Consider the following 23667-nt stretch of genomic DNA (forward strand, 5'->3'; position numbering starts at 1 on the left):
CTTTAGTACAGAGAGGCCATAATCATTTTAATTATAACTTTGGCAAAAGTAAAGGTAGGAGAATAACCTATAATTTGCAGCGTCAATGTGCTTAATTATGTAGGGGATTGTTCCTCAATTATTTAGTTCACATCATTTCACTACGGGCTGAAATGAATAATAAAATTGTGGTACCCCCTCTTTTCCGACAGAGGCAATAGGTTCTATAAAGTACACACAAGCCAGCTGTGTACACTGGACCTCTTCCTTATCCGAGAAGACATGTTTTTACCAACCAAACCATGGCGAGGATCGGCTAGAACCGGTGCCGATGTTAAGGCTGTAGTTAGTGGTGCCCCTGTCTTAGTGCTCGGCCACGCAAATGACTACTCATAACATGAAGAAAAAAAGTTTGCTAACCTTAAAGTGAACTATGATTTAACCATGTATTTTATATTGTTTTGTATTTTATGATTTTAATTTTTCAACTTTAATTTTTCAGGGCTGCTATGTGAACATAGATGATTTCAAAAGTACTGTACAAGTGGAGCATCTAAAACAAGGAACTGGTGAACTGGCCAGGAGAGTTGGAAACCAGTGTCTCTTTTGAAGACCAAAGTTAATTTTAAAGAGAAAAATATAATAAATTAAAAAGTAACCTATTTTTCAAACACTGTTAGTTCATTTTCTAGAATAGCGAAAATTGTTAGGGAATGGAACCTACAAAATATTTACTGTACTTTCGCGAATAAGCGCCCCGTTTGAATAAGCGTCCCTCTCAAATAATCGCCTCTCCTAGTGTAAATATTTTCTTAAGAGCCCTATTTGAATAAGAGCCCCCTCGATTTTATTCATTTTTTGAAGCAATATCATGTGATTTTTTTCTTAGCAAGCCAATAATTTAATCAAATCCTGGGACTCAGGTTGGCATGATTTGATCTGTAGAGTGGATTCACATATTCTTCTTATGTCAGCTTCAAAATGAGAATATTTTCTCCTGGACAGATGAGATAATATCTTAATAATAATAATAATAATAATAATAAAGATTTATAAAGCGCACATCTCCACCAATGGTGCTCAAGGCGCATATCAATCACCCTAGTTTGTACCATCCTTTTACTTGACCCGACCAATCAACTATTGAGGATGGGCGTATAAGCTTTGCTTTCTGATGACTTTCTTTCCAACTTTCCTCACTTGTCAGAGCAGATAAAGAAGTTGAAGTTACCTTAATTACTTTATAGAGAATCCGTGCGGATCTCATTCAGATTTTCAAAATTTTGAAAAGATTTGCCTGTCAAATGTTTTTTTCAATTAGATACTGTTTCGAAAACACGTGGCCATCCACTTAAAATTTGTAAGCAGCACTTTAATACAAATATTCGAAAGTATGCTTTTTCTATTCGCTTGGTAAATGAATGGAATGCATTGCAAAATAATGTTCTTAGTATTGACTCTTTTAACCAATTCAAATCTGCCCTTGCAAAATCTCATATCACCCTAGTTTGTACCATCCTTTTATTTGACCCGACCAATCAACTACTGAGGATGGGCGTATAAGCTTTGCTTTCGTCTCTACAACCAAGTAAAACTAAGCAAGTAATACTTTTCTTTGATGAATAAGAATACTGTTTCTGCCGCGATAGCGCACTTGTTAGTGAAGAGTCCTTTGGAACAATGCTCGGGTGCTTAAAGCAATATGGTAGGCCAGCTCTTTTTGTAAGTGACCTCTGACACAAAGTAGATTTTCCTTGATAGTGGATCTAGCTTCCTGAGAGAGGTCCTTTTCAAGACACAAAAAGTCTCTTTTTTTTAAGTGTTTGTGCTTTGCGCTGTGCACGTAGCTCCCTTTACTGCCGCATGTAAATGCTGTAAGTTGGGGCGATCATTGCGAGTTCCCTCGGTATTGCCTTTACCACGTCATCTCAGATTTTCCTTAAGTATTTGTTGCAGCTTGTGGAAGATTCTGTACTTTTTAAGAAGACATTCCATTATGGATGTTGGTTCAATGACTGCAGCATTAACATCAGGATCGTTGGCAGGATCTCTTGCACCTTTGGACAGTGGACATTAATCCATTGCTTGTTCCCTTTAAATTTACAAACTGGCTGCATCTACGCCTATCTGACGTCACGTTGTAGTGCACTAACATAGGCAAAGTTATTTTTAAGGTTAACGTAAAGCAAATTCAACCCATGAGCGCGTTCGGATTTGCATAATTCGGCATAGACATAGCCACTGCTTTAAATTTATCGATTGTTTCCCTAATGGGTAGGTCTGGGTTTCACCAGCTACCTACCGGTATATTCAAATTTTGAAGTCAAGCATTGAATTCCTAAAATTAGCATCTTTCTGCTATTTTGGAGACATTAATGTAGCACCCAGTTGGGACTACATCTAGCTCCCAAATACCTACTGCAGTTTTAGTCTGTATGTTTACCAAATTATTTAGTATTTATTTAGTATAGTTTTGTTTACATTAGTTATTTAGTCTTGTGCAATATTTCCAGGAAAATGTAATATGTGTTGTTTGATATTTAATAGATTAGCAATGGGTCTTGTGTAATCATAATTTCATGCAAGAAAATGCAGCACCACTCTTGGCATATCTGAGGGGGCAAAGCTTATTTTTATGTTTAGCCTTGGAGGTTTTTGGAATGTCTCTAATGTTTAGGCTATTATGTACAAAATCAGTTTTAAATATGTCATTTTTTTAAAAAATAGCTTTTGTCATAAAATAGAATTACAGCTGATGTAGCATTGATACCGTCAATGCCTCATCAATTACCACCGACACAAATTGAATTTGCTTGATGAAGACAACGGTATATGGGTAACCTGCAACATTCTGTCATGTGATTCGGCTAGGCCTGTTAGTCTGCATGTAGATTCTTGCTTCATGAATGGAATGTGCTCCACAGGGAGTGGATTGTGTACATATTGGTTATGGATCCAATGACCTGGGGACTGAAACCCAACTTCCTTAGACAGATATGTGTAGCACTGTAATTATAAGCATCTTATTTTGTAGTATAACAGGGTAGGCCTAATAACTGTTGTCATGTAGTTACAAAGTTTTTTTCATGTAGTTCAAATTTTCCATTTATTTTTGTGTTTAGTATTAATTATTTATTCAACTTTCTTATACAAGGCTACTCTTGCATCAAAGCTTAGTAAAATAGACCTCTTAATCTTACTTTTTTTGTACTGTAATTTTTATGTTTATTTACGTTTTTGGAAAAAGAATTGAAGGAAAATTGAAATCTGTAGTGACGAGAACTCATGAAGCGGTTTGGCGCAGCGGGAACGGTTTGGTTTCCCAACCTCGAGGTCGGGGTTTCAATCCCTCGCTGTGCATTTAGCTTGTGTCCTTGAGCAAGACACTTTATCTGCATTGCTTCTCTCCACCCAGGAGTATAAATGGGTACTTGGTGGGGTTGCCTGCTCCTGCGCTGATTACCAGCAGCAACACTTAGCATGTGGACCCAATGACCAGGGAAAGAAACTATGCGTTATAACCGCAAGGAAGAGGCGCATTATAAATGCCAATACCAGTACCAGTCGTGTGTTTTATATTTAATGGTCACAGATATGGCTGGCCATGACAAAAAGAAAGAATAGTGTCTTCCCTGCAAAGTAGTAACATGACTAAAATGTATGTTGAATAATTTCAGACAAATATATGCGCATGTTACTTCAGATGAGTGCCCACATGATGCTTACCAAGGGCATAACCTTTTTAATTCAAAGCTACTTCAAAGCTTAGGAGTAACTATGCAAATTTTCTGGAAGAGATAATTGCCACTTTCATTGGTTATGGTTATTTTGCACACAAATTCTTGAAATTGTAAACAATCATGTAAACATCGTGTCTACAAAGACATCACAGGAAATGATGTTTGGCATTCATTTGTAGGTGATTATCTTTTAAAAAAATGGGGGTCATTATAAAGCCTAAAGGTTGTATTTACTTGAGAGCTCTGAAGTACACTGCGCTACTCTGAGTGCATATTCCTTAAATTATTTGTAGTAAACTTAATACAGTAAAAAAAGTGTCTTCATAGGCAAAGTCCAGGACTGTTTATATGTTGGACAGGCCAAATAATTGTAGTATACATGATAAACATATATTACTCAATTAAAAAAATGAAAAGACAATGTCCCTTGTTTGTTTATGTTTAATAAAGCTCTTATTTACAGATGTAGGTTAAAAAATGCAGTTCAGTTTGTTATTGTTGTTGCCTTAAATCTATACTATATAAATAATAATAATAATACAGTAGTTGCAAATGCACTCATCAATATTGCATAATATGAATATAAAGTAAATAATATACCCTTTTCACAAAATGATGTTTTAGAATATTTATAGGACTATATTAATATAGTAAATATACAGTACCATACTGCAATTGATAATTACCAAACATGCACAAACTTGGGCAATAGAGTAAATGAATTCATTTTTTGATTACTTATTACAGACTTTTTACTACTACAAGCCAATAAGATCGATATAATTTATGCATCTTAATTATTGAGGAAAATATTTTTCTTGTAAGGTTCAACTGAAAATTAACTTAAGCATGTCTACACAATTAAGCAATTAGTAGAGCTGTGCATAGTACACTACATGAAAATTATATGAAGATTAGATTTAATGCTTGAAAAAATGTTTGAATGCATTAAAATCTAATCCAAGTATAATAATTTTACGCTAGTGTAATGTGTAATGTGCTTTTAATGTTAGTTTTGATAACCAACTGTTATTTATTAGCATTCATTGATTCAAGGAATTGCTTAATTGTTAATACTTAATATTGAATTTTAAGTAACTTTCTTCGGGTTCTAATTACCCTTGTATTACAATTCAATTTTCATTGCGGTGTGTGATATCTTTGCGGTGACAAAAAAATTAGGTTTTTTTTTTGCACACGAACCTAAAAAAATCAAGCCAAGCATCCACTATGTGAAAAATTATTGGAGCATGGGGGATAGGCTGATGACATCACGACTGACTTATAACCAGTTTTATGTGATAAATATGTGTGATTTTCCCATGGAGTGATATGACATCACTATGTCCATATACAGTAGTCATAAAATCTGATCATGAGAACAGAGCTTTATCTTTTTTATTTAAAAAAAACACTGCTGTTTAATCAAATTAATGGAAAAGTAATTTGACAAAACAAGGTGGCTAAAAACAAACAGCATATCACTTTTTTTCAGATTTGAAATCATGTTCTTTTTCACTTGAAAATAGTTTTCAACATATGACTCGCTTCAGCTGCGTACTAAATCACAGTAGCCAAAGAATTTGATTGACACATCAAAAAAAAAAAAAAAAAACAGCGTTGAAGCATAGTTGGCAGTACAGTATCTTCTTTTGCAAATTTACCACTGTTGAAAAACAAGTTGTTGATTTGGCGACCACAATGTCAGATTTTAATTGAAAATGATGTGCCGCATGAGCAGGCTTTTTCTGCAATTGGATTGGCAACTACTTGGAAGGCAGATCTGATCATCTCTTCTTGATAATCAACGATGGAACCTTTTACATATTCCAGAGACATCTCATCTACTACTAACTTGGCACCATCCTTTTCAAATACTCTGGTAAAACAAAACAAACATGAATTATTTTCTGTCCTGAGTTTTTGAAGTGAATATTGTATTTTCTTTATTATGGTAGAGGTGAATAGCTTAGTGGTTAAGATGCTTGCCTTCTCATATTGAGATTTAGTTTGTGTAAAGCATCGCGTGTGTGTATATGTTTGTCTTGTGAATGTAGTAAAGTGATATATTCGCTATTGACAATCCTTGGTGCATGTGCATCTAAATAAATATAAATAATAATAATTTGTATGGGTATGACTTCCATTTCAATAAAACTATGAATTATGATAAATTAATTCTATGCAGTTACATAACTTTTTTTCAGAGGCTAAATTTATAATAAAACAAACAAAATAATATTCAATGTTTCCTGGGACAACTGTTTAGTTAGTTTCATTTCTGATAGTGTACAGCCAGATTTTAACAATAAAAAACATTCCTTACTTGTCTTCTGCTGTAACTTCTGAATCAAGGGAGAATGTGTATTGAAATCCTGAACAACCACCTCCTTCAACTGACAACCGTAAATATTTGTCTTTTTCACCTATCTTGTGGATTTGCTACAAAAACGATCAAAAATTGTTGTGAGATTGTAGAAGTGATGTGTAATAAAAAAACAACTTTGTGATGAATGAAAAGAGGAATGAGATCAAAGCCATTACCAAATTTCTACAGCTGATCCATATTTTTTTCTTTAACTTGGCATAAGTTAATAATCAGGTAGATACTTGTCATTTGTTTCATTTTTTATCACAAAAAATATTTTTCATTTATTTCTAGTCACTCATACAATTATTTATTTCTTCTGCATGCAAAAATAATAATAAAAATAATATTTAAGGATAAAAACACATTAACATACTGAAATGGCAAGCACATCAACCACATCAAGTTATTTAAACCCGCCTTGGACTCCATCAACATATATAAATTAACAACCAAAGATCATTATATTATTTATAATATTTAGTTGCTACACACCGCCCAGACCAACGTACGCGACAACCAGTATATTGGTGTTTGTACAGATACAGATAACTTGCTTCCATTGTGGTCCAAAATAGTAAATATTGAATAAGAAACAATGAAATGAAAACTAACCAAACAATGAATCAAACACTTAAACAATACAACATACTCAGTGACTAAACAATTAATAATTAAACATTCCTTAATTTTAACATTTCATTATCCATGGTAAACATTTTTTTCTACAACAAATTGTAAAATTTTGAATTACTTTTACACAACTGTCACTGAGTGTAACACTGTTCTCGTTTGCCTTCGATGTATCACTGAATGCCATTGACTGTGTAATAATGTGTTGTGGTACACGGTGTGCTCCAAGTACGCATTTTATCACATTTCTGTATTATTTAAAAAAAACAAACTTTTTTTATTTATACACTATTGTACATTCTATCTTATGCCACAGTACTTCATTTTGCCTTGTTTAGTAATGAGATGGTAAAACTTACTAGAGATTTACATGTGGTGAAAATAACTACTACCCAAAAACAACTATTGCTGGGAGAGGGAAAAGAGTCAATCAAAGCAAAACATCAATAACTGAGGACTTATAATCTTATGGTTGGTTAGCACATTACACAATGTTCAGATATTCGTAGCAATATTCATTCTCGTTCCTTACAATCCTTTAAAAAATCTCATCTAATTTACCCATTTGCTTTTCTTTTCTGTTTCTTGTATTTACCGTATGTAATTTATATACATATTATTATATATTTATTTGATTATATTTTTTTCTTTTAATTTTGTTTTTGTAATTTAATGTTGTTTAAGATCATACCCTGGACCCCAGGGAAGAACAGTGCATCCAGAATAATGAAAGATTTTCATTCTATTCTACCCCTGCATACTGTACGTGAACATGCAAACTAAGTAATTTTGCCCTCACAGATCAAAACGGCTAATGTAGGTGGGTGGTTTGCTGTTTAATATTTATGAGGTATAATAAAAGAAATACAGTGACTTCTGCTTCCCTAGTTGTTGGATGATTGGGCGCGCCAATACCTCGGAAAGTAGAATTCACTACTTTAACTCAAACCATGTTGTATTTGTATATTACTGCTCCCCCTATTAATGTACCTATATTTATTTATAGATTGTATTTTAAGCATATTTGCTTCTTAATTAATTTTTGTTAGGTCTAGTGCATACCCCAGATATCAGTTGTGTTCCAACAACATTTTCACTTGATTGTTATTACCATTTAGGCCCCATAAGGCCCATGACAAATGATTGGATTATTATGGTATTTCTGGCCACATCAATTGTTGTCTGAATCACACCAAATTCATTTTTGTTTGTTTCCATTCACTTTTTGTTAGCTATCAGTATTTTATATGAGAAAAAGGGCTTTTTATTTTGTTTGGAAAAACAGCTGCTACTGTTAAGCACAATGTGATTGTAACTGCCAACCATCAATTTGGCATGAGTATTATAAAAAAATTTACATAAAAAACTCATTGTCACTTTTCCTAGTAGGTTAGGATTATAAACAGGGCTGGCAAAATTGTGCATTCCACCAGAGGAATTTTAAATTAAAACAATGTTGCTTTCACCAGGCAATTGTTGAGTCATTTAGTGTACTGGAGTCACTGTCTGAGGGGATTTTTTAGAAGAAAGAAAATAATGATTTTTCAAAAAAATTCCTTGTTACCTTGCTCCAGACTCAGACTGCATTCATACAGCGTACAGATGATATTTTTTGCTGAAGGCATTTCATCAAGACAAGTTAAAAGCACAAATTGTTTTTTTTTTATTACTTACTAATGTATGTTAATGATTTTCATTTGTTAAATTTTATAATAATAATAATAAAAATAAATAATAAATTTTATAAGGATGTGTTCTGAGTATATTTTATGTGTGTGATGAAATCAATAATCAGAAACTTAATAAACTGGGCTGCTGGTTTTGCCCTATTATTCAGATTTTCCGCATGGTTGCCAAGCCCGTAGCCAGGGGGGTTCGTTGGGTTCGAACGAACCCCCCATATATATACATGATTATAATATGTTACACCAACCATACAAATTTGTCTCGGTTCTTTTTGGTACTGATTGTCTTAAGTGAGTATAGTATGATACAACTTCCAAAGTGCTATATAAATGAAAAATAAAGAATAAACCATACTGGATCCTTTGGAGTTTGTATCATGCTACTGTTGTTAAATTACCAATACTGTAGCACTAAAGTAGTAGTTTTTTTTTTTATCTTCTCCCAACTCAAAAAATTACCTCTTTAATATATACATTTTTTTAAATGTATGGCCTCTCAAATCAATTAAATAACACCTGTAAATGCTTAGAATGCTGGACCCCCGCCTGGGTTTTGGTCCTGGACCCCCGGGGGCCCTTGGCAACCCCCTGGCCCCAGCAATGGTGCTCGCAAGTGCCCTTTCAGTATCAAAAAGAACCCCCCCTACCAAAATCCTGGCTACGGGCTTGGTTGCATACAGTACCAATCTGGACATAATTATAAAAAAAAAACACATTAAAAAAAATGTTTAAATTTTTCCAGATTTTCACATATTTTATCTTTTTATCAAATTTAAATTTTATATGATAGATCTGAGAGACCAACATTGACAGAGCAACTTTTTTTTCTCTCTCACACATCCCTTTTTTGTGCTTTTCTTTCTTGTTTTGTCACTGTTACAGAAATAAGTAAAACGAATTAAAGATTAAATATATGGGTAAGTTTTAGGTTTTAGCCTTTTAGACCCCATATCTTTCTTAGTCTCTCCAAAAATTATCCAAGCGACTTTAATTCTTTAATTTAATTATAAAATAAATAAAAATAACTATCATCAGGCTAGCTAGGCCTATCCACAATTGTAGCTTTCGCTGGGAACACACAGGCGTACATAGTCAGTGGGATTCGAGTCGGCATAGGCTAGGCTGGCCAATTCCATAGCCAAAAGCCTGCCCTAGTACTAGGAAGGCTAGGGTACGATAAGACCTAGCCTAGCTAGGCTAGGCCTAGGGCCCTACTAGCCTATTTGTCTGATTGAGTCAAATTGGCCACAGGGCCTGGCCTAGTCTAACTAAAAAATGAATAAAATGGCATATAAACATCTATATTAGTCATTTGGATGAATACATGCATAGGACTGGTCCAACAGTAACCTGCTGGTATGGTAGCGTGTTTTATATCTCTCTTACTTACCGCTGGATGCTCCGTGACAATTTCAAAACAATAACATTGGCAGACGCCATTTTATTTTCGTTTATAAATTGAGCCTCGAACCTTAATATTTTGTTGTTAAGCAACGTTTAATTCAATAAATATATAATATTACATAAAATGATAACCATAATTAATCTCTGTATGTACATGTTTGTTTATATAATTTAATAACAGACGAATATTTTTTTTTGGGTGGTAACTTATTTCATTTTTATAAATTTTTTGTGAAGAGAGATAAATATTACAGAACAGGTTTATGTTTTGTTGAATAGAGAATAGACGGTACCCTTGGTAAGGCGTAGACAGGTTGAATTTTCAATGAAAGTGAAAGTGCAATTCCTCTGGAATTCCTTTAAATCTGTGCCGTATTTGGCAAGGGAATATTGCAACTGTTAGTTGCGTTTATTTTCCAGATTTCAAAACACACGCGGTGCAATTATGGTTGTTTTTAGTGGATCTTTACGCGTCAAAGTGTGTGAGGCAGAAGATTTGAAGCCCACTCCCTGTTCGTCGAGATTGGTTCCGTCGAGATTCGGTTCGTTGCAGTTGATAGATCCTTACATTACAATCAATGTAGATGACTACAATATAGGAAAAACTACAGTAAAAGCAAGGACGTTTAAGCCAGAATGGCACGAAGAGTTCGAAGCAGAAATAACGAATGCAGAAAATATTTGTATCACTGTTTATCATGATGCAAAAATCCTTGGTGATGATTTTGTCGCAAATCGAATTATAGCAATTAAGGATTTATTAAGTTGCAACAGCAATAGCAATGAAAATAGAAGCAATGTATCAGATATTTGGGTAAGACATTTTCTATATAGTATAAATATTTCATTGTTTACATGTAATAAAACCAATGTTTGTAAGCTAAGCCAATGTATAGGCCCAGTCTAGATTAAGTAACGGCGTATTGATTGACTGGTGAATATTAATTATTCAGATCTCTGAGCAATATATTTTATCTATTAATTCGACTGACATTCCACATGTCAATTTGCCATAACCTATATTTTTTAATGATTTTTGTTACAGTACATGATACATTAAGATTTGGATCTGATATTTCCCAACATTTACAGCTGTTTGCAGTCATCTGGTTTCATTTGCGATGATTTCTCAATTTTTAAAATCTGAGTTATACACTTTCCCAGTATTAACCATAAATATGTACAGTATTTGGAACATAATTTCATAAAGTTGCAAGTTCTGTCATGCGTAACCAATAACGTTTTCTGGGAAGATTATACTTGAAACTCTTCAGTATAATAATTATTTTTTCTTTTTTTTTGCAGACTTATTTTGTAGTTAAAAAATCATATTAAACAGCAAATCTTGTTTTCAATCTGTGCCTTATACCTGATAACTCATTCGATCCTTTGTTTATCAATTCAGTGTTTTGACGTTTGAGGGATTTTCCTGTTTTTAACCACAGAGGGGATCACCATATTTTATGTGCTTACTATTAGTATTTATTATTGCTTCTATGAAAAGTTCAAGGACAATTGTTCCAATACTGAATGCTTTATTAACCCTGCCCTTAAATACCTCCTAGGCTATGCTCAAGCCTAGTAAGACTAAGATTGCTTTATAACCATAATGCTAACATGAACATGTTGAGTGTCCACTGAGTTGACCTATGTTGGCCTATTGTCATCTGCATGAATCTTCAAGCTTGAACATTTGCACCACTAGCTGTGATTGGTCACTTGTTGGCCAGAGGACCATTAAAGGGTAGAAATGTAACACAAGCTCAGTCTGGGAATCTTGTCTGGGTTGGGTTGTTTTGGGTTTTGAGTTGTTTTGGTTGAGTTGGGAGTGATTAAGTCTGGTATGAGCATTCTAGGCTAGTTCAGACTACAGATTTTTCAACTGGACTGATGTTTTTCTAGCCTGGCTGGCCTGTTTTAAGATGAAGTGACAATTTATAAACTGCTGATTTATTAATTTTCTTTTAATTTTATAATTCTTTGTAATTAATAAATGTAAATGTAATAACAGTAACATTACTGAAGTTCTCTTTATTATGAAATGTTTGGATTGTGAGATGACATCATAATACATTTTCATCATATTCATGCACAACATAGTTTACAAAACCTACAGTAAAGGCCTTGCTTTGTTTGAGTGCATGTACTCACACCAAGGTGCAATATACAGTAGGCTACCAAGAAGAAGAAAGGCAAATTATAATGTTTAATATTTACAAAGTTCTGATCTTTGCTATTTTAAATTTTCTGTTTTGTTGTCACTTCTGGTATCTTTGATGATTACCAATTATTATCGCCTTTATTTATTTTTATTACAACTTGTATCCCTTGGCACAAGGTGCGGTAGAAGTTCCTATTATTATTATTATTATTTATTATTATTATTTTACAAGAAAAAAGATGGAATGCAGATGAACAAGTATATAACTGATATAAGCAAATTATTTGAAGCATTATTAAAGCTAATAAAATAAATAGCCCAGAGGAAGACAAAGTTCATGTGCTACCCTACAGTATAGAGTGATCCATGCTGTACCGTATGCTAGGTCTACATGTAATCATGGACCTATTAATTTTTCTTAAAAGCAAAGATCATCACTGTAATTGTGTGTCTATGGTTTGTGTTTTTGTTGCGTGTGTTTCTATGCATTTTCCTGAATATACTTTATAGATACTATATAAACAAAGGCGTCCTCATGTACTTTTTGCGTCAAGCATTTTTATTTTTTAATCATCAATTAAGTTTTATTCTTTTCTTCTCTTCTGCCTAGATGCTTTTGGCAAAACACTTTTGCTGAAAAAAAAAATTTAATATTTTGCAATAGCCATCCTCTCAATACATTAAAATAGCATTCCGTAAAATGTTTCACCGTTTTTTGTAGAACCTTGCATACACTGACAATAAATACGGACTGGATGTATGTGTTGCTGCACACTAAACTGTACACATACAAGATTATTATTCATATGTCTGATATCCTGTTTATGGCTTGAATTAGATTACTTTTGGCCTGTCAGTGTCTACTACAGTATGTACATTCTCAAAAAAGATTATTGTAAATGTCATTTGTGTGTTGACACACTTCTCATTTAACCAGCTGCCTAATATCAACATTTGATTACATGTAACAGCATAATTTCACTGTTGTTGCACATACATTAGTAAAAAAATTAATTAGTTTAATTTATCTAGAACATAGTAAAGTGAACATTAATTTAATGTGTTTGATGTTATAATTTAAATGGTAATTTCTGAGCAACATTACTTTGTTAAGATGATTGTTTAGTTTGCTAATGAATCCTTTCTGAACTAGAGCTAGAAATAATATTATTAATTATGGTATTATTTACTATTACTGTTTACTTTCTTAATACAAAAAATGCATAATTAGTGCATTTGAAATTGTAAAGTAGGCCTAAAAGAAAAAGGGACACGTACTGTATAATTTAAGAATCTCACAATACAGTTTAAATTTAAAAAATACTGCCCAAGAAATACATTCAGGGCAAGTTTAGCTATAATGAATGCATTTCTCATACTTACTTTTTTGCATGCAGTGCAGTTAGTAAATCTACTATAGAACATGTGATTAATTGTAAAATAATTAAAAGGTCATCCACAGTTGGTAGGTAATTGAGATGAGTGTGACCTCTTAGCAGGTAACTCTGTACTGTATTGCTATGGCATTAATGACAGTGAGGACAATTTAATATTCATAGAGTTATGCAGTAGATTATAATATTATTGTTTTCAATCTGAAAGTTGGTCACTATTTTACAGTACAGTATATATTAGCATAGATAATTTATAATATAGTATATTGTGTGATGTGTGAAGCATGTCTCTAGCAAAGGCTTTGAAGATTCAAGAACTTTTTGGTCTAATAAAATATATAGAAATTTGCTATGCTTGGTAGATGAAATGCCGCATACTGTACCCCAAAAGCTCTATGAAACCCCAGAGGATCTCCAGAGGACGAGGAAGGAGAATAAGATTAAAATGGCAAACAACTCAAATACAATTACGGTAGTAAAGTGAAACAGTAAAATGAAAGCCTCTCTTTAACATTAATGTTGAACATGGCTATGAGCTTGAGTGGGATGCTGGTTATTTTTACTGTTTGTCCTTGGGCATGATACTGTAGTTTCTACTAAACCTTGGAGTATAAAATGAGTACCTGGATATATGTGGTTTTTAAAGAAAATGTTTCGGTCCTCGCAAGGCGCTAACCCGGAGCCTCACTGCTGTTCTTGTTCTTGTTACAAAAGCTTTAAAAGCATCCAGCGTCGCCAGTTTTGAACGGACGTGCAGGAAATTTTGTACACATAAACTATAATGTAGGTGATTTCCAACAAACATTCATCGCCCTTTTTTTAAGTTCCCCCTACACCTACAAAACAAAATGGGTTTCAGCAAGGACTGTAAATTACTGTCATTACTACTAATAGGGCATGTCGCATGGATGGGGTGGTCAGTTGAGGATGTGTTCTAAAGAACTTAAGGTTGTGAGTTTGAATTGCATCATTGGTATTCAAAATTTTTTTTTCCAATTTTAAGAAATTTTATTTTTTTCAATTTAAGATATTTTTAATTTGTACAAAATAACATTCTAAATAATAGTTAAAACCCAATAATAACTTACGCCTGTTCCGTATTTAAGCGAGGAGGAACGTGCGGACCGGTGAGCGGTCGCTCAAGATTGTTATGTAAAATTACATACATTGCTGCTAATATTTCCTAAGATGGAGAGGAGGTTACTTGTTATGCATGACCAATTATCCAGTGACCTGGGAAAAGTGGGTGCTTTTGTAACCATGGACAAAAATGTTTATTAAATAAAGTATTAGAAGAAAAAAATTAAAGTGTCCTCTAACAATTTAAAGTAGTCCACAGAGGTTCAAGTTCAATTACCAACCATAACTGTAGATTGCTATAGTTTTCGTTGAAGTGTTACCATGGAAACCAGATAACAATTATGTGCTTAATAATACACTAGGAGGAGTTTTTAGGTCTGAATTAATTTTGTGTGTTGATGAGGTACAACTATAAAGTACTGTACTGGGCAAAATTATTGCAAAAATCACAATGCATTTTACCTGTTGTTGTTTTGTATTAGCGTTGAATTGTATTACCTTGAAACGAGCGTTGAAAGCCCCCTTTTCTGGTGGTGTTGCCACTGGTAAACATTATTTAGCTGGTTAATAATGTAATTGTCTTTGTTAGACCTGGTACCTAGTTTTTATCTGGTCTAGAATAGGCCTACTATGTATTTTTAATTTTGCTGTAGTGAAATTAAATTTTCTAGCCCATCCCTTCTCTCTGTACATCGTATTGTAAAATCAATGAAAAAAAAATTGTGATGTGGATAAGAATGACTGTGTTTGACAGATACAGCTACATGTTCATTATTATTTTTATTATATCTTTATTATATTAATATTTTTACAGTATTTTGTGTTATATTATATGTCATTGGATTCATTAAAGCAATTCAACATCTTTAACTTTAGGCAGACGACCCAGTTAATAAGCTAAGACATACGCTGCGATCAACTGACTCAATGTACGTAATAGCTAGCTACGGTAGCGTACCCTTTAAACTGCATTTTTGGTGTTTGGTGCCAACGTGTCAAGCATTATCAATTAAGAATTATTTATTAATTTTAAATTAAATTTAATTATTTATTAATTTTATGCCGGTGTTTATTTTCTTTGTCGAATAAAAAATAAATATTAACAGTGTCAGCAGTAGTACAGTAGGTTATTTTAATGGAATATATTCCACCAGCAAAATGTTGTACCCGTAGTTGAGAAAATTGCAAGCTGAATTTTACCATATAGCAACAATATGTCGTACTAAGCAGTGTTTGATGTTAGTACTATTGTGTAATGTTGCTAAAGCCGGGCACCCACTGCATCCGTTGGTCGTCGGCCGATTCTATTTTATGAAGAACGCAACGCCGCGGATCGCTTTTTATGACAATCGGATCAGACTGCCACCGACAATCACCAGACGGCGTTGCCTCGTCTAACGCTTACGGGGAACGGAGTTGAATTCATCGTACGACTGTCGTGCGACGCAGTTAATGCCCGGCTTTACTCCACAGGGACGATCCAGATCCCCTTTTTTACCAAACCTACATGTAGTAGATCAAGTTCATTGATATTAATTAAAATAATAATACAGTAACAGCAAATTGCTATACATAAATTAAAACCTGCCTCACTTACAGACACACCAGCAATATTAGGGCAAATAGAAAAATTTATTAGATTAGCACTCCTGCCCGCGTCAAAAATTCAGGAAATATTGATGCGGGAATAAAAAAAAAATTTTTTTTTGCCGCATCAATTATTTCAACAGCATAAAAATAACAACACAATTTTGTGACTTCAAATACATCTTCTTTAAAAAGCTATAAAATTAAACCAGTTTTTATACAATATTTACTGTTAATACAAATTCAGACCAAATATAAACAGTCTCCCTCATCGATAAAAACAAAAGCGAAATAATCTATTGTTCCGATTAAAAAAAAAAAAAACCCGCCCTCCCTCATCAATTTTTTTAATAAAAAAGAGTGATAATCTAATAATTTTCTATGTGCCCTTAGTGATAGGCTGTGAAGTGATTCATGCTATCTTCAGCCCAAGGTGTGAGTGTTTCATGGCTTAAAAAGAAAATTATAATTGGTTCTTATCATTAATGATGGTACCAACAGGCCTACTATACTGTATTGGTAAGAAAAAGAAAATACTGTAGAAATACACAGTGCATGCTGAAATTGACTTGTGAAAAACACATCAAAAACAAGCAGTAACACTAGGCCTAACCAGTAACTTCAGAACACACAGTAGTTAGAAATAGTATTGCACTATCAATAAAGCAATTTTGTTGCAAAGGAAGAGTTTATTAAAGATTGCTTATTGAATTTAGAATGCCATGTCTGAGCAGGAAATATAGGGATGCTGGTAGAGCTGTTATTCAGTATATTGGTCATTGTACTGAGCATAGTTTAGCACTATTTGTTAACATTTATGAAAGACAGCATTACTGTATGTACAGGTAAAAAAGACACTTCAGAAAATATTGTCATTACCATCCCTATTCAAATAAATGCCCTGGGGCATCTATTGTTGAGAAGGCTTTCAAGTGGGTGTTTATTTGATTCGAGGGAGGCGTTTATTTTATTTGGTATAAAATTATATATGTACTGTATACTCAATAAATGCACCTTAATTTCTTTGTAAGTTGAACTACAAGGCATAATTTAATATATTCAGAATGTATTTGAGTGATCAACAAGACTATCTCAACCAGATTAACATTACTACTGGAGTACTGTAGGACATTTAATAGAATGTGTTTTGAATAATGTTGCTTCCATCAGTTTTGTTAAATACAGTTACTAGGAGGCATTTGTTTAAGGAAAAAATATACACCATAGATTTATTAAAAATGAGGTTCTGCAGGAGGGCTGAACACACAGTTTATTTGTATATACTGTACTAATTAATGTATATTTTGAAAATGTCTGTATTTTTCAGTGATGCCAAGTTACTTTGCTATATTGGATGCATTGGTAAACGACTTAATATAAAGTGCTTAATGTATTACTTCAAAAAATTGTTAGTTCATGATAATTACAAATGTAAAACCATATGCTGTAATAAAACCTGAAAAATAAAATGTGTAAATATACAGTAGCCTAGTAATAATTGTGGACATTGGCACTGGCCTCAGATAGCATTTCACAATTTAGAACCTTTTGCCAGAGGTAATTCACAATATATTATTTATGGGCTCCATCCGTACATGCTTCCTTTTTGTAACTGTAATTACTGTATCTATTGTATCAAATTTCAGTTATTCTAAGAATATCCTGAAGATCAAACCACTGATTTTGTTATATCATTCTGCACAATGTACATTTCTAAAATTTGCCATTTGATAACCCCTTTTAAATCTCATTGTGACAGTGATGAAGTTTCAGGTTGTAATAATATATACAAAACTATTAAATAATATAAATAGTAGTCTTTTTTATGAATGTATAAGAATTACTTTTACAGTAGTCTATCTACAGTAAATGCTGAAAATCTAAAAATAGATGAAAAGTAATGACTCTATAAATTACATATTTATAAAATATTCCATTAGATTTTAATAAATATGTAATATTTTTTAGTGATATTTTTTTTTTAGGAAAAACATAATGGTACACTTTTAATTTTCTGTCTTCCATTTGTGTATGTTGCACTGTTAGAATGCAATTCATCAAGCATTGAGTTTCATAAATAAATGAAATCAAATCAAAGCATTTTTAAGGCTTGTTTACACTATGACGATAATGATCACGATAAAAATTCAAATCAAAAGACGTCATAATCATGGGAAAAACGATAAAATCGTAGTAGTAAAAACGATTTTATGATCATTTCATGATTATGGCATCATTTGACTTGATTTGTGAAAATATTTTTTAATCGTACACGATAAATCGTTATCGTATCGTGCTAGTGTGAAAACTTCTTATTTCTTCTTTTTTTTTTCTATATGAACAATTGCTTTTTAGCTTTTTATTGTTGATTGTTATTGTCATAGTGTAGACAGGCCTTTAAGCTGTCTCTGCACTATTAAGTTTTGTGTGACATCTGTTATTTTCCCATATATCGGCATGAAGTAGTTTTCAAAAAAAAATTTTATTCAGGGGTCCCAAATGTCAGGGGTCCTGGAAATGCAGAAGGCCTTGTATACGCCCATAAGCAAGCAAACAAGAATCTTCAAAAAAATAATCAATCTCCTGCAAATTCATGATACGTGCATGTTTTTAAAAGTTTTTAGTAACTGTATTATCAATTGTCTCCCAGAAGCCAGTGACAATGGGTATCAACCATGCACAGCAAGATATACAGTAATTACTGTAGATGCTCACTTAGACAGATCTCTTGGATGTAGATTTTTCCATTGTGGAACCCCTGTTTACTATCATTGTGATAATTAATGTGAGCCTACATTTTTTAATTTTCTAACATTGAAACAATTTCAGTGAAATAAAATGCAAAACTGTCAGTAACCTCATTTAAAGCTGGCATTAATGTTAATCTCATTGACAAACAAGAAAGAGAGAGCAACAGTTTGCCCTATACCTTCACTAAATACTGTACCTACCCTGGCTACTGATTGCCCTCTCCTTCCTAAACTTGGAAATGAAAGTAAACAGTATTTTTGATTGAGTATGTCTATAGCTACCATGTATGATATTACCATTAGGGTCTCAAAATTACTGTACAGCTGTAGCCAGGATTTTCAAACAGTGTGGGACAATATCAGGGTGGACCCACTTTACGTGTAAATTCAAATAATCTGGACCCATTTTCTTAAAATTTTAGGCTATATACTGACTATGAGACATCTGGACCCATTTTTCAAAAGGTGGACTCATTTTATGTATAAAATTACATAATTTGGACCCATTTGAAATGTGGACCCATTCTTTGTGGACACATTAGAAAAATTGTGTGGGACTGTCCCAACTGTCCCAATAGCTGGCTACAGCATTGGGACTCAACATACATCAGTGTCAGTTGTCTCATGTGGCAGGAAAATGATGTAATGGTGTTGTTCCTTTGCAGTACCATTTAAAAAAAAAATTTTAGTTCCTTGGTTGTTTTTGGAATTGATTGTTTATGGAAGTAGTTGGTGCAACAGTTCTAACCTTAAGTTTGGTGGTTCAAAATCCTCACTGTGCAAGTCATAGGACAAGGCACTAGGCCTATATCCACATTGTCTCCCATCCCCTGCAGGTAATTGGTTAATGCGCAATGCGCTGACTTACTGCAATGCAGAATCTTATGGAATATTTCGCCAGGTTCCACACTTGTTTCAGTGACTGTGATTGTGAAGCACTCTGAGAGTGCATGGTAGCTGTGTATGGTGGAAGCTACCGGAGCCCAGCTATCTGATGCCGAGGTACCTGCGCGTACAAGGTAGTGATGGCGACGCTATCTCAAAATCAGGGGTGCGCACTCCCCCTCCCCCCCTTTCGCGTTCTGTCTTTGTTTCTTGTGACTTCAAAAGCGCCTTGAAATGGTTTTCTTTGAATGACCATTGACCACTATATTAACACATATAATAATTATTGTACAATTGTTTTCCAGTTTTCCCCTGCTATTACTAATAAAGTTTTGCAAGACCTGTTATTGCCAACAGTACCCCGGTTCAATTCCCATCGCTGCCTCTCCTTGTGTTTCAGCTAGAAGGCTGAAATACAAGTAATACAATAGCGTACCGTCTTTCGGATGAGACGTTTAAGCCGTTGGTCCCGTGTGCATTTATGGCCCATGTGCACGTTAAAGAACGCAGTGCACTCTTCGGAAAAGAGTAGGGGATTGTCTCCCAGTGTACTGCCCAATCACCACCAGAAGGACCCCACTGAAAATAAGTCTTTTTTAGACTTTCGTGGGCTATCCTTGGTGTTTATACCGAATAAATCCAATCCAATACAAACAGATGATAATGACTCACCAAACACCGGCCCTATTCAATTGGAATGTACAATATCTATTCACCTTTTATATTTAATAAATGAACAAGTTTGTTAATGTTGAACATGTCTTGAATGCTGAAGAAGAATGGCAAACAGTACCCTGTTTTCAAATATTGAAGTATACACAGTCAGTCGTTATAAAGCCACATCTGTAGCTAGGTCTTTGTCTTGTAGCAGAGACCTTATGTGGTACTGCTGACAAAAATATTTGCGGTTTGTTACTCAACATTATTTAAAATTTTCCACTAAACTTACTGGAGTCACTCTAACATATTTTTTTGTTTAGCCAATTGAAGCTGTCTTTAGCCAAAATTTGATGAAAATTGTTAAAAATCATTAGTTCAAATAGAAAAATTTATTAGATTATCACTCCCGCCCGCGTCAAAAATTCGGGAAATATTGATGCGGGAATAAAAAAATTTCAACAGCATAAAAATAACTGCAATTTTGTGACTTCAAATACATTTTCTTTAAAAAACTATAAAATTAAACCAGTTTTTTAATAATATTTACTAAAGGCCAAACATAAGCAGTCTCTCCCTCATCGATAAAAACATTCCGATTTAAAAAGACAAAAAAAAACCACCCTCCCTCATCAATTTAAAAAAAAAAAAGATTGATAATCTAATAATATTTTCTATGTGCCCTTAGCCAAAACTTGCTGACAGTTTATGGTGTCTAACATGTTTGACAGTGGAGTCCAAACCAAGACAACACTACTCTAGGGGGGGTCCTACATTTTTCTCTCTCAAAAACGCCTAAAAATAAACCTCTGAGGCACTTTCCAAAAAAAAAGCAGGGGGGTCTCCCCTAAATCCACCCCTGCCTCGATGAGGGTACCATAAAAAAAATCTCTGGTACGTTCTGGGAGGTGGGGAGATAACGTTGTTTGATAGGCAAATTAATATTGTTAGTACACTAGTAAATAAGATACTTTGAAAGTTTGCTGAATATGTAGGCCTAGGCCTATCACAAAAGTTAAAAAAATTATGTAGGCCTATGCCTATAGAGTTTTCTTTTTGCTTTTGAACGATATTGGCGGTGGTTTAACTACTGTAGACTACATTATATTCAGAATTGGCTTGTGACCCGATTGTTTACAACAGTTGGGCCCTATCGTCGGTCACACGAAATTGTCACTGCGATAATCAAGAGCGTACACGATCTGTCCTAGACTAGGCTACCCTTGCTTGCGAAATTACTCTCTACAACACAAAACAAGTGACCCACGCGGTGCTCTTTAAATTATTTCAGACATTATTTAAATGCATTTTAAGTCTTTGACGATAACACGAAATCACTGATTAAATTATTAACGATACTAGGATATACTCTTTCGACCACCATACATCGCATCGGCCCTTGATTATTCTACTAGTCTACGTCATACAGCCGCTGCCCTGCATCTACCGTGTTAAAATAACAATTACAAATAAAAAATAACTTGCGAGGCATGCAATGACGTTTGCAGCAAGACTACTCATACAAACACAAATAAGCGTCGCATGGCATTAGCGAAAAATGGAGTTCAAATGAAAAAAACGATGTATTTTAGCAAGTATTTAAAACTATTTTTGATTTTAGGCTTTCGCCAAAATGACTAAAGCAGTTGACTTTTTTTTTTCGCCAATCCAAAATAGTTTTCGCCCATGGTTAGCGTGAGCCCAGTCTTAATTTAAATAATCAGTGAGTTTGTAAACCAAATTTTTAAAATATCAGGATTTTTAATCTGCAGTTTTTCCTATATTTCCAAAACATAGTTTATTCTGATATTCAAAATTCCTTCATTGTAAAGTCTTTAAAATGTCAAGTAGGCAGATGCTAGATTAATGAATATCTCGCACAATGTTGCAGTCTCATTATAGCATTATTTGTCTTCCATATTAATCCACCAGAAATTCTGCACAACTTCAGTGATATTTTCTTTATTTAGTAATTATTTTATTGAAACTCTGTTTTCCTTCGCTGGTAGCTTTTGTATATTTTTTTGTCAGTTTAGCTTCACGTCAAACCTTCAAAATATGCCATGTAATTTTGGGAAGATGTATCTGTTGCGCAAACTCTTAATTATGTAGGCCTACAACATTTTTTTAATAGTATTTATCTCCACAATTTTAAATTTGAATCTTTTAAGCATGGTTCTTCCGAGTAAACTTCAGGCGAGTTTGAAGGCTAGTGTTTCGACCTATTAAACTGTAGTTTAACTTGTAGGCCTATATCTTAAGCTATAGTAGGTAGGGTGAAAAGAGTTGACATGAGGCAAGTAGAATCATAATCTTCAAACCAGAGCAAATTAGAAAGATTTTGATTGAAAGTTTTTCCACAGTGATTGGAAGTTCCTATAAAGAGCATACTATACTTGGATTGGCACTTTCATTACTCAAACCATGCTGAACTGTTTGCACTGAGGTTATAATTAAGATTGTCTAGGTGGAACATACGGTATTAGTGCGAGCACTTAACCACGTACTGTTGCTTTGTTATACTTTAAAACCATGGTCAAACTGTGATAAACTTCACTATGAAATGGTCGAAGATTACGATGACCAGTTGACCACTTGCAGATACACTGTATAAGAGCGACCTTATGACCTTTTAGTAGAGGTCAAACTAAAATTCATGGCAAGATAAATCTTTTTGGAAGACATCATTTGCTTTATTTATTCATTTTAGTTCAATAATCTATCTTCGTACTTATCTAGACATTGAGATAAAAGATAAATTATAGATAAAAAGAATCAGCCTAGAAACTTGATAGAGCTTGTAGATTTTAATTACAATTTATAATTAATATTTTAAAAATTGAGGAAAAATAGAGAAAAGTTTAATTTATTTCATTATTAAACCTAAAAATTAAATAACACCGAAAATATATCGAGAAAGGAACAATGACAAATTGTCATTTAAACAATTATAAAAAAAATATAATTTGTTTGATTTCAATTAATTATTACCACAACCTTGGACCTATGAGACGCTAAAAGAACACCCATAAAATGTACGGTAGATTATATTTTGGTTTTAAATTTGCTTTGCTGATTGTATATATTGTATTGTCACTATTAACATTACTGTAACTGAAGACTGAATAAATTAATAATCATCTCAGCTATCTGGTACATGTTCTTACATGTACTTTCTAATTAAGTATAGCTTCAAGGATACCCAGTAAATTTTCATCAGAGAGTAGAGGTGGAACATCTACATGCGCAATTAGTTCATCCAGTCATTTCATTCAGGCACTCATTAGAGAGATTTTCCACACGTTCTTAGAACCTGTACGTGCAGCAGCTCTAGGCATACATGT

The 23667-nt window shown here is 33.5% G+C and overlaps 3 protein-coding genes across 7 annotated transcripts in view; 2 read left to right on the forward strand and 1 right to left on the reverse strand.

Moving 5' to 3' along the window:
• The window catches only part of LOC117107756 (probable gamma-butyrobetaine dioxygenase), a 15794-nt gene extending 13101 nt beyond the window's left edge, over positions 1-2693 (forward strand). For all 4 annotated transcript variants that reach the window (XM_033249511.1, XM_033249513.1, XM_033249509.1 and 1 more), the window contains one exon: positions 482-2693. In XM_033249511.1, coding sequence (XP_033105402.1) covers positions 482-589 — 108 coding nt within the window. In that variant the 3' untranslated portion in view covers positions 590-2693. The remainder of the gene's footprint in view (positions 1-481) is intronic.
• A 1446-nt stretch (positions 2694-4139) lies between these two features.
• On the reverse strand, positions 4140-9860 carry LOC117107772 (iron-sulfur cluster assembly 2 homolog, mitochondrial-like). The gene is made up of 4 exons (XM_033249543.1): positions 9796-9860; positions 6842-6968; positions 6046-6161; positions 4140-5598 (listed from the first exon to the last, which is right to left on the reverse strand). The coding sequence occupies exons 1-4, from the start codon at positions 9843-9845 to the stop codon at positions 5424-5426; spliced, it is 468 nt and encodes a 155-aa protein (XP_033105434.1). The 5' UTR covers positions 9846-9860; the 3' UTR covers positions 4140-5423.
• A 207-nt stretch (positions 9861-10067) lies between these two features.
• Positions 10068-23667, forward strand: part of LOC117107748 (protein kinase C epsilon type-like) — a 75025-nt gene continuing 61425 nt past the window's right edge. For both annotated transcript variants that reach the window (XM_033249500.1, XM_033249499.1), the window contains exon 1: positions 10068-10623. In XM_033249500.1, coding sequence (XP_033105391.1) covers positions 10255-10623 — 369 coding nt within the window. In that variant the 5' untranslated portion in view covers positions 10068-10254. The remainder of the gene's footprint in view (positions 10624-23667) is intronic.

Source organism: Anneissia japonica, unplaced genomic scaffold, assembly GCF_011630105.1.
Source record: "Anneissia japonica isolate Jap-2015-1 unplaced genomic scaffold, ASM1163010v1 scaffold287871_len1641731_cov197, whole genome shotgun sequence".
In the NCBI taxonomy this organism is placed as follows: domain Eukaryota; kingdom Metazoa; phylum Echinodermata; class Crinoidea; order Comatulida; family Comatulidae; genus Anneissia; species Anneissia japonica.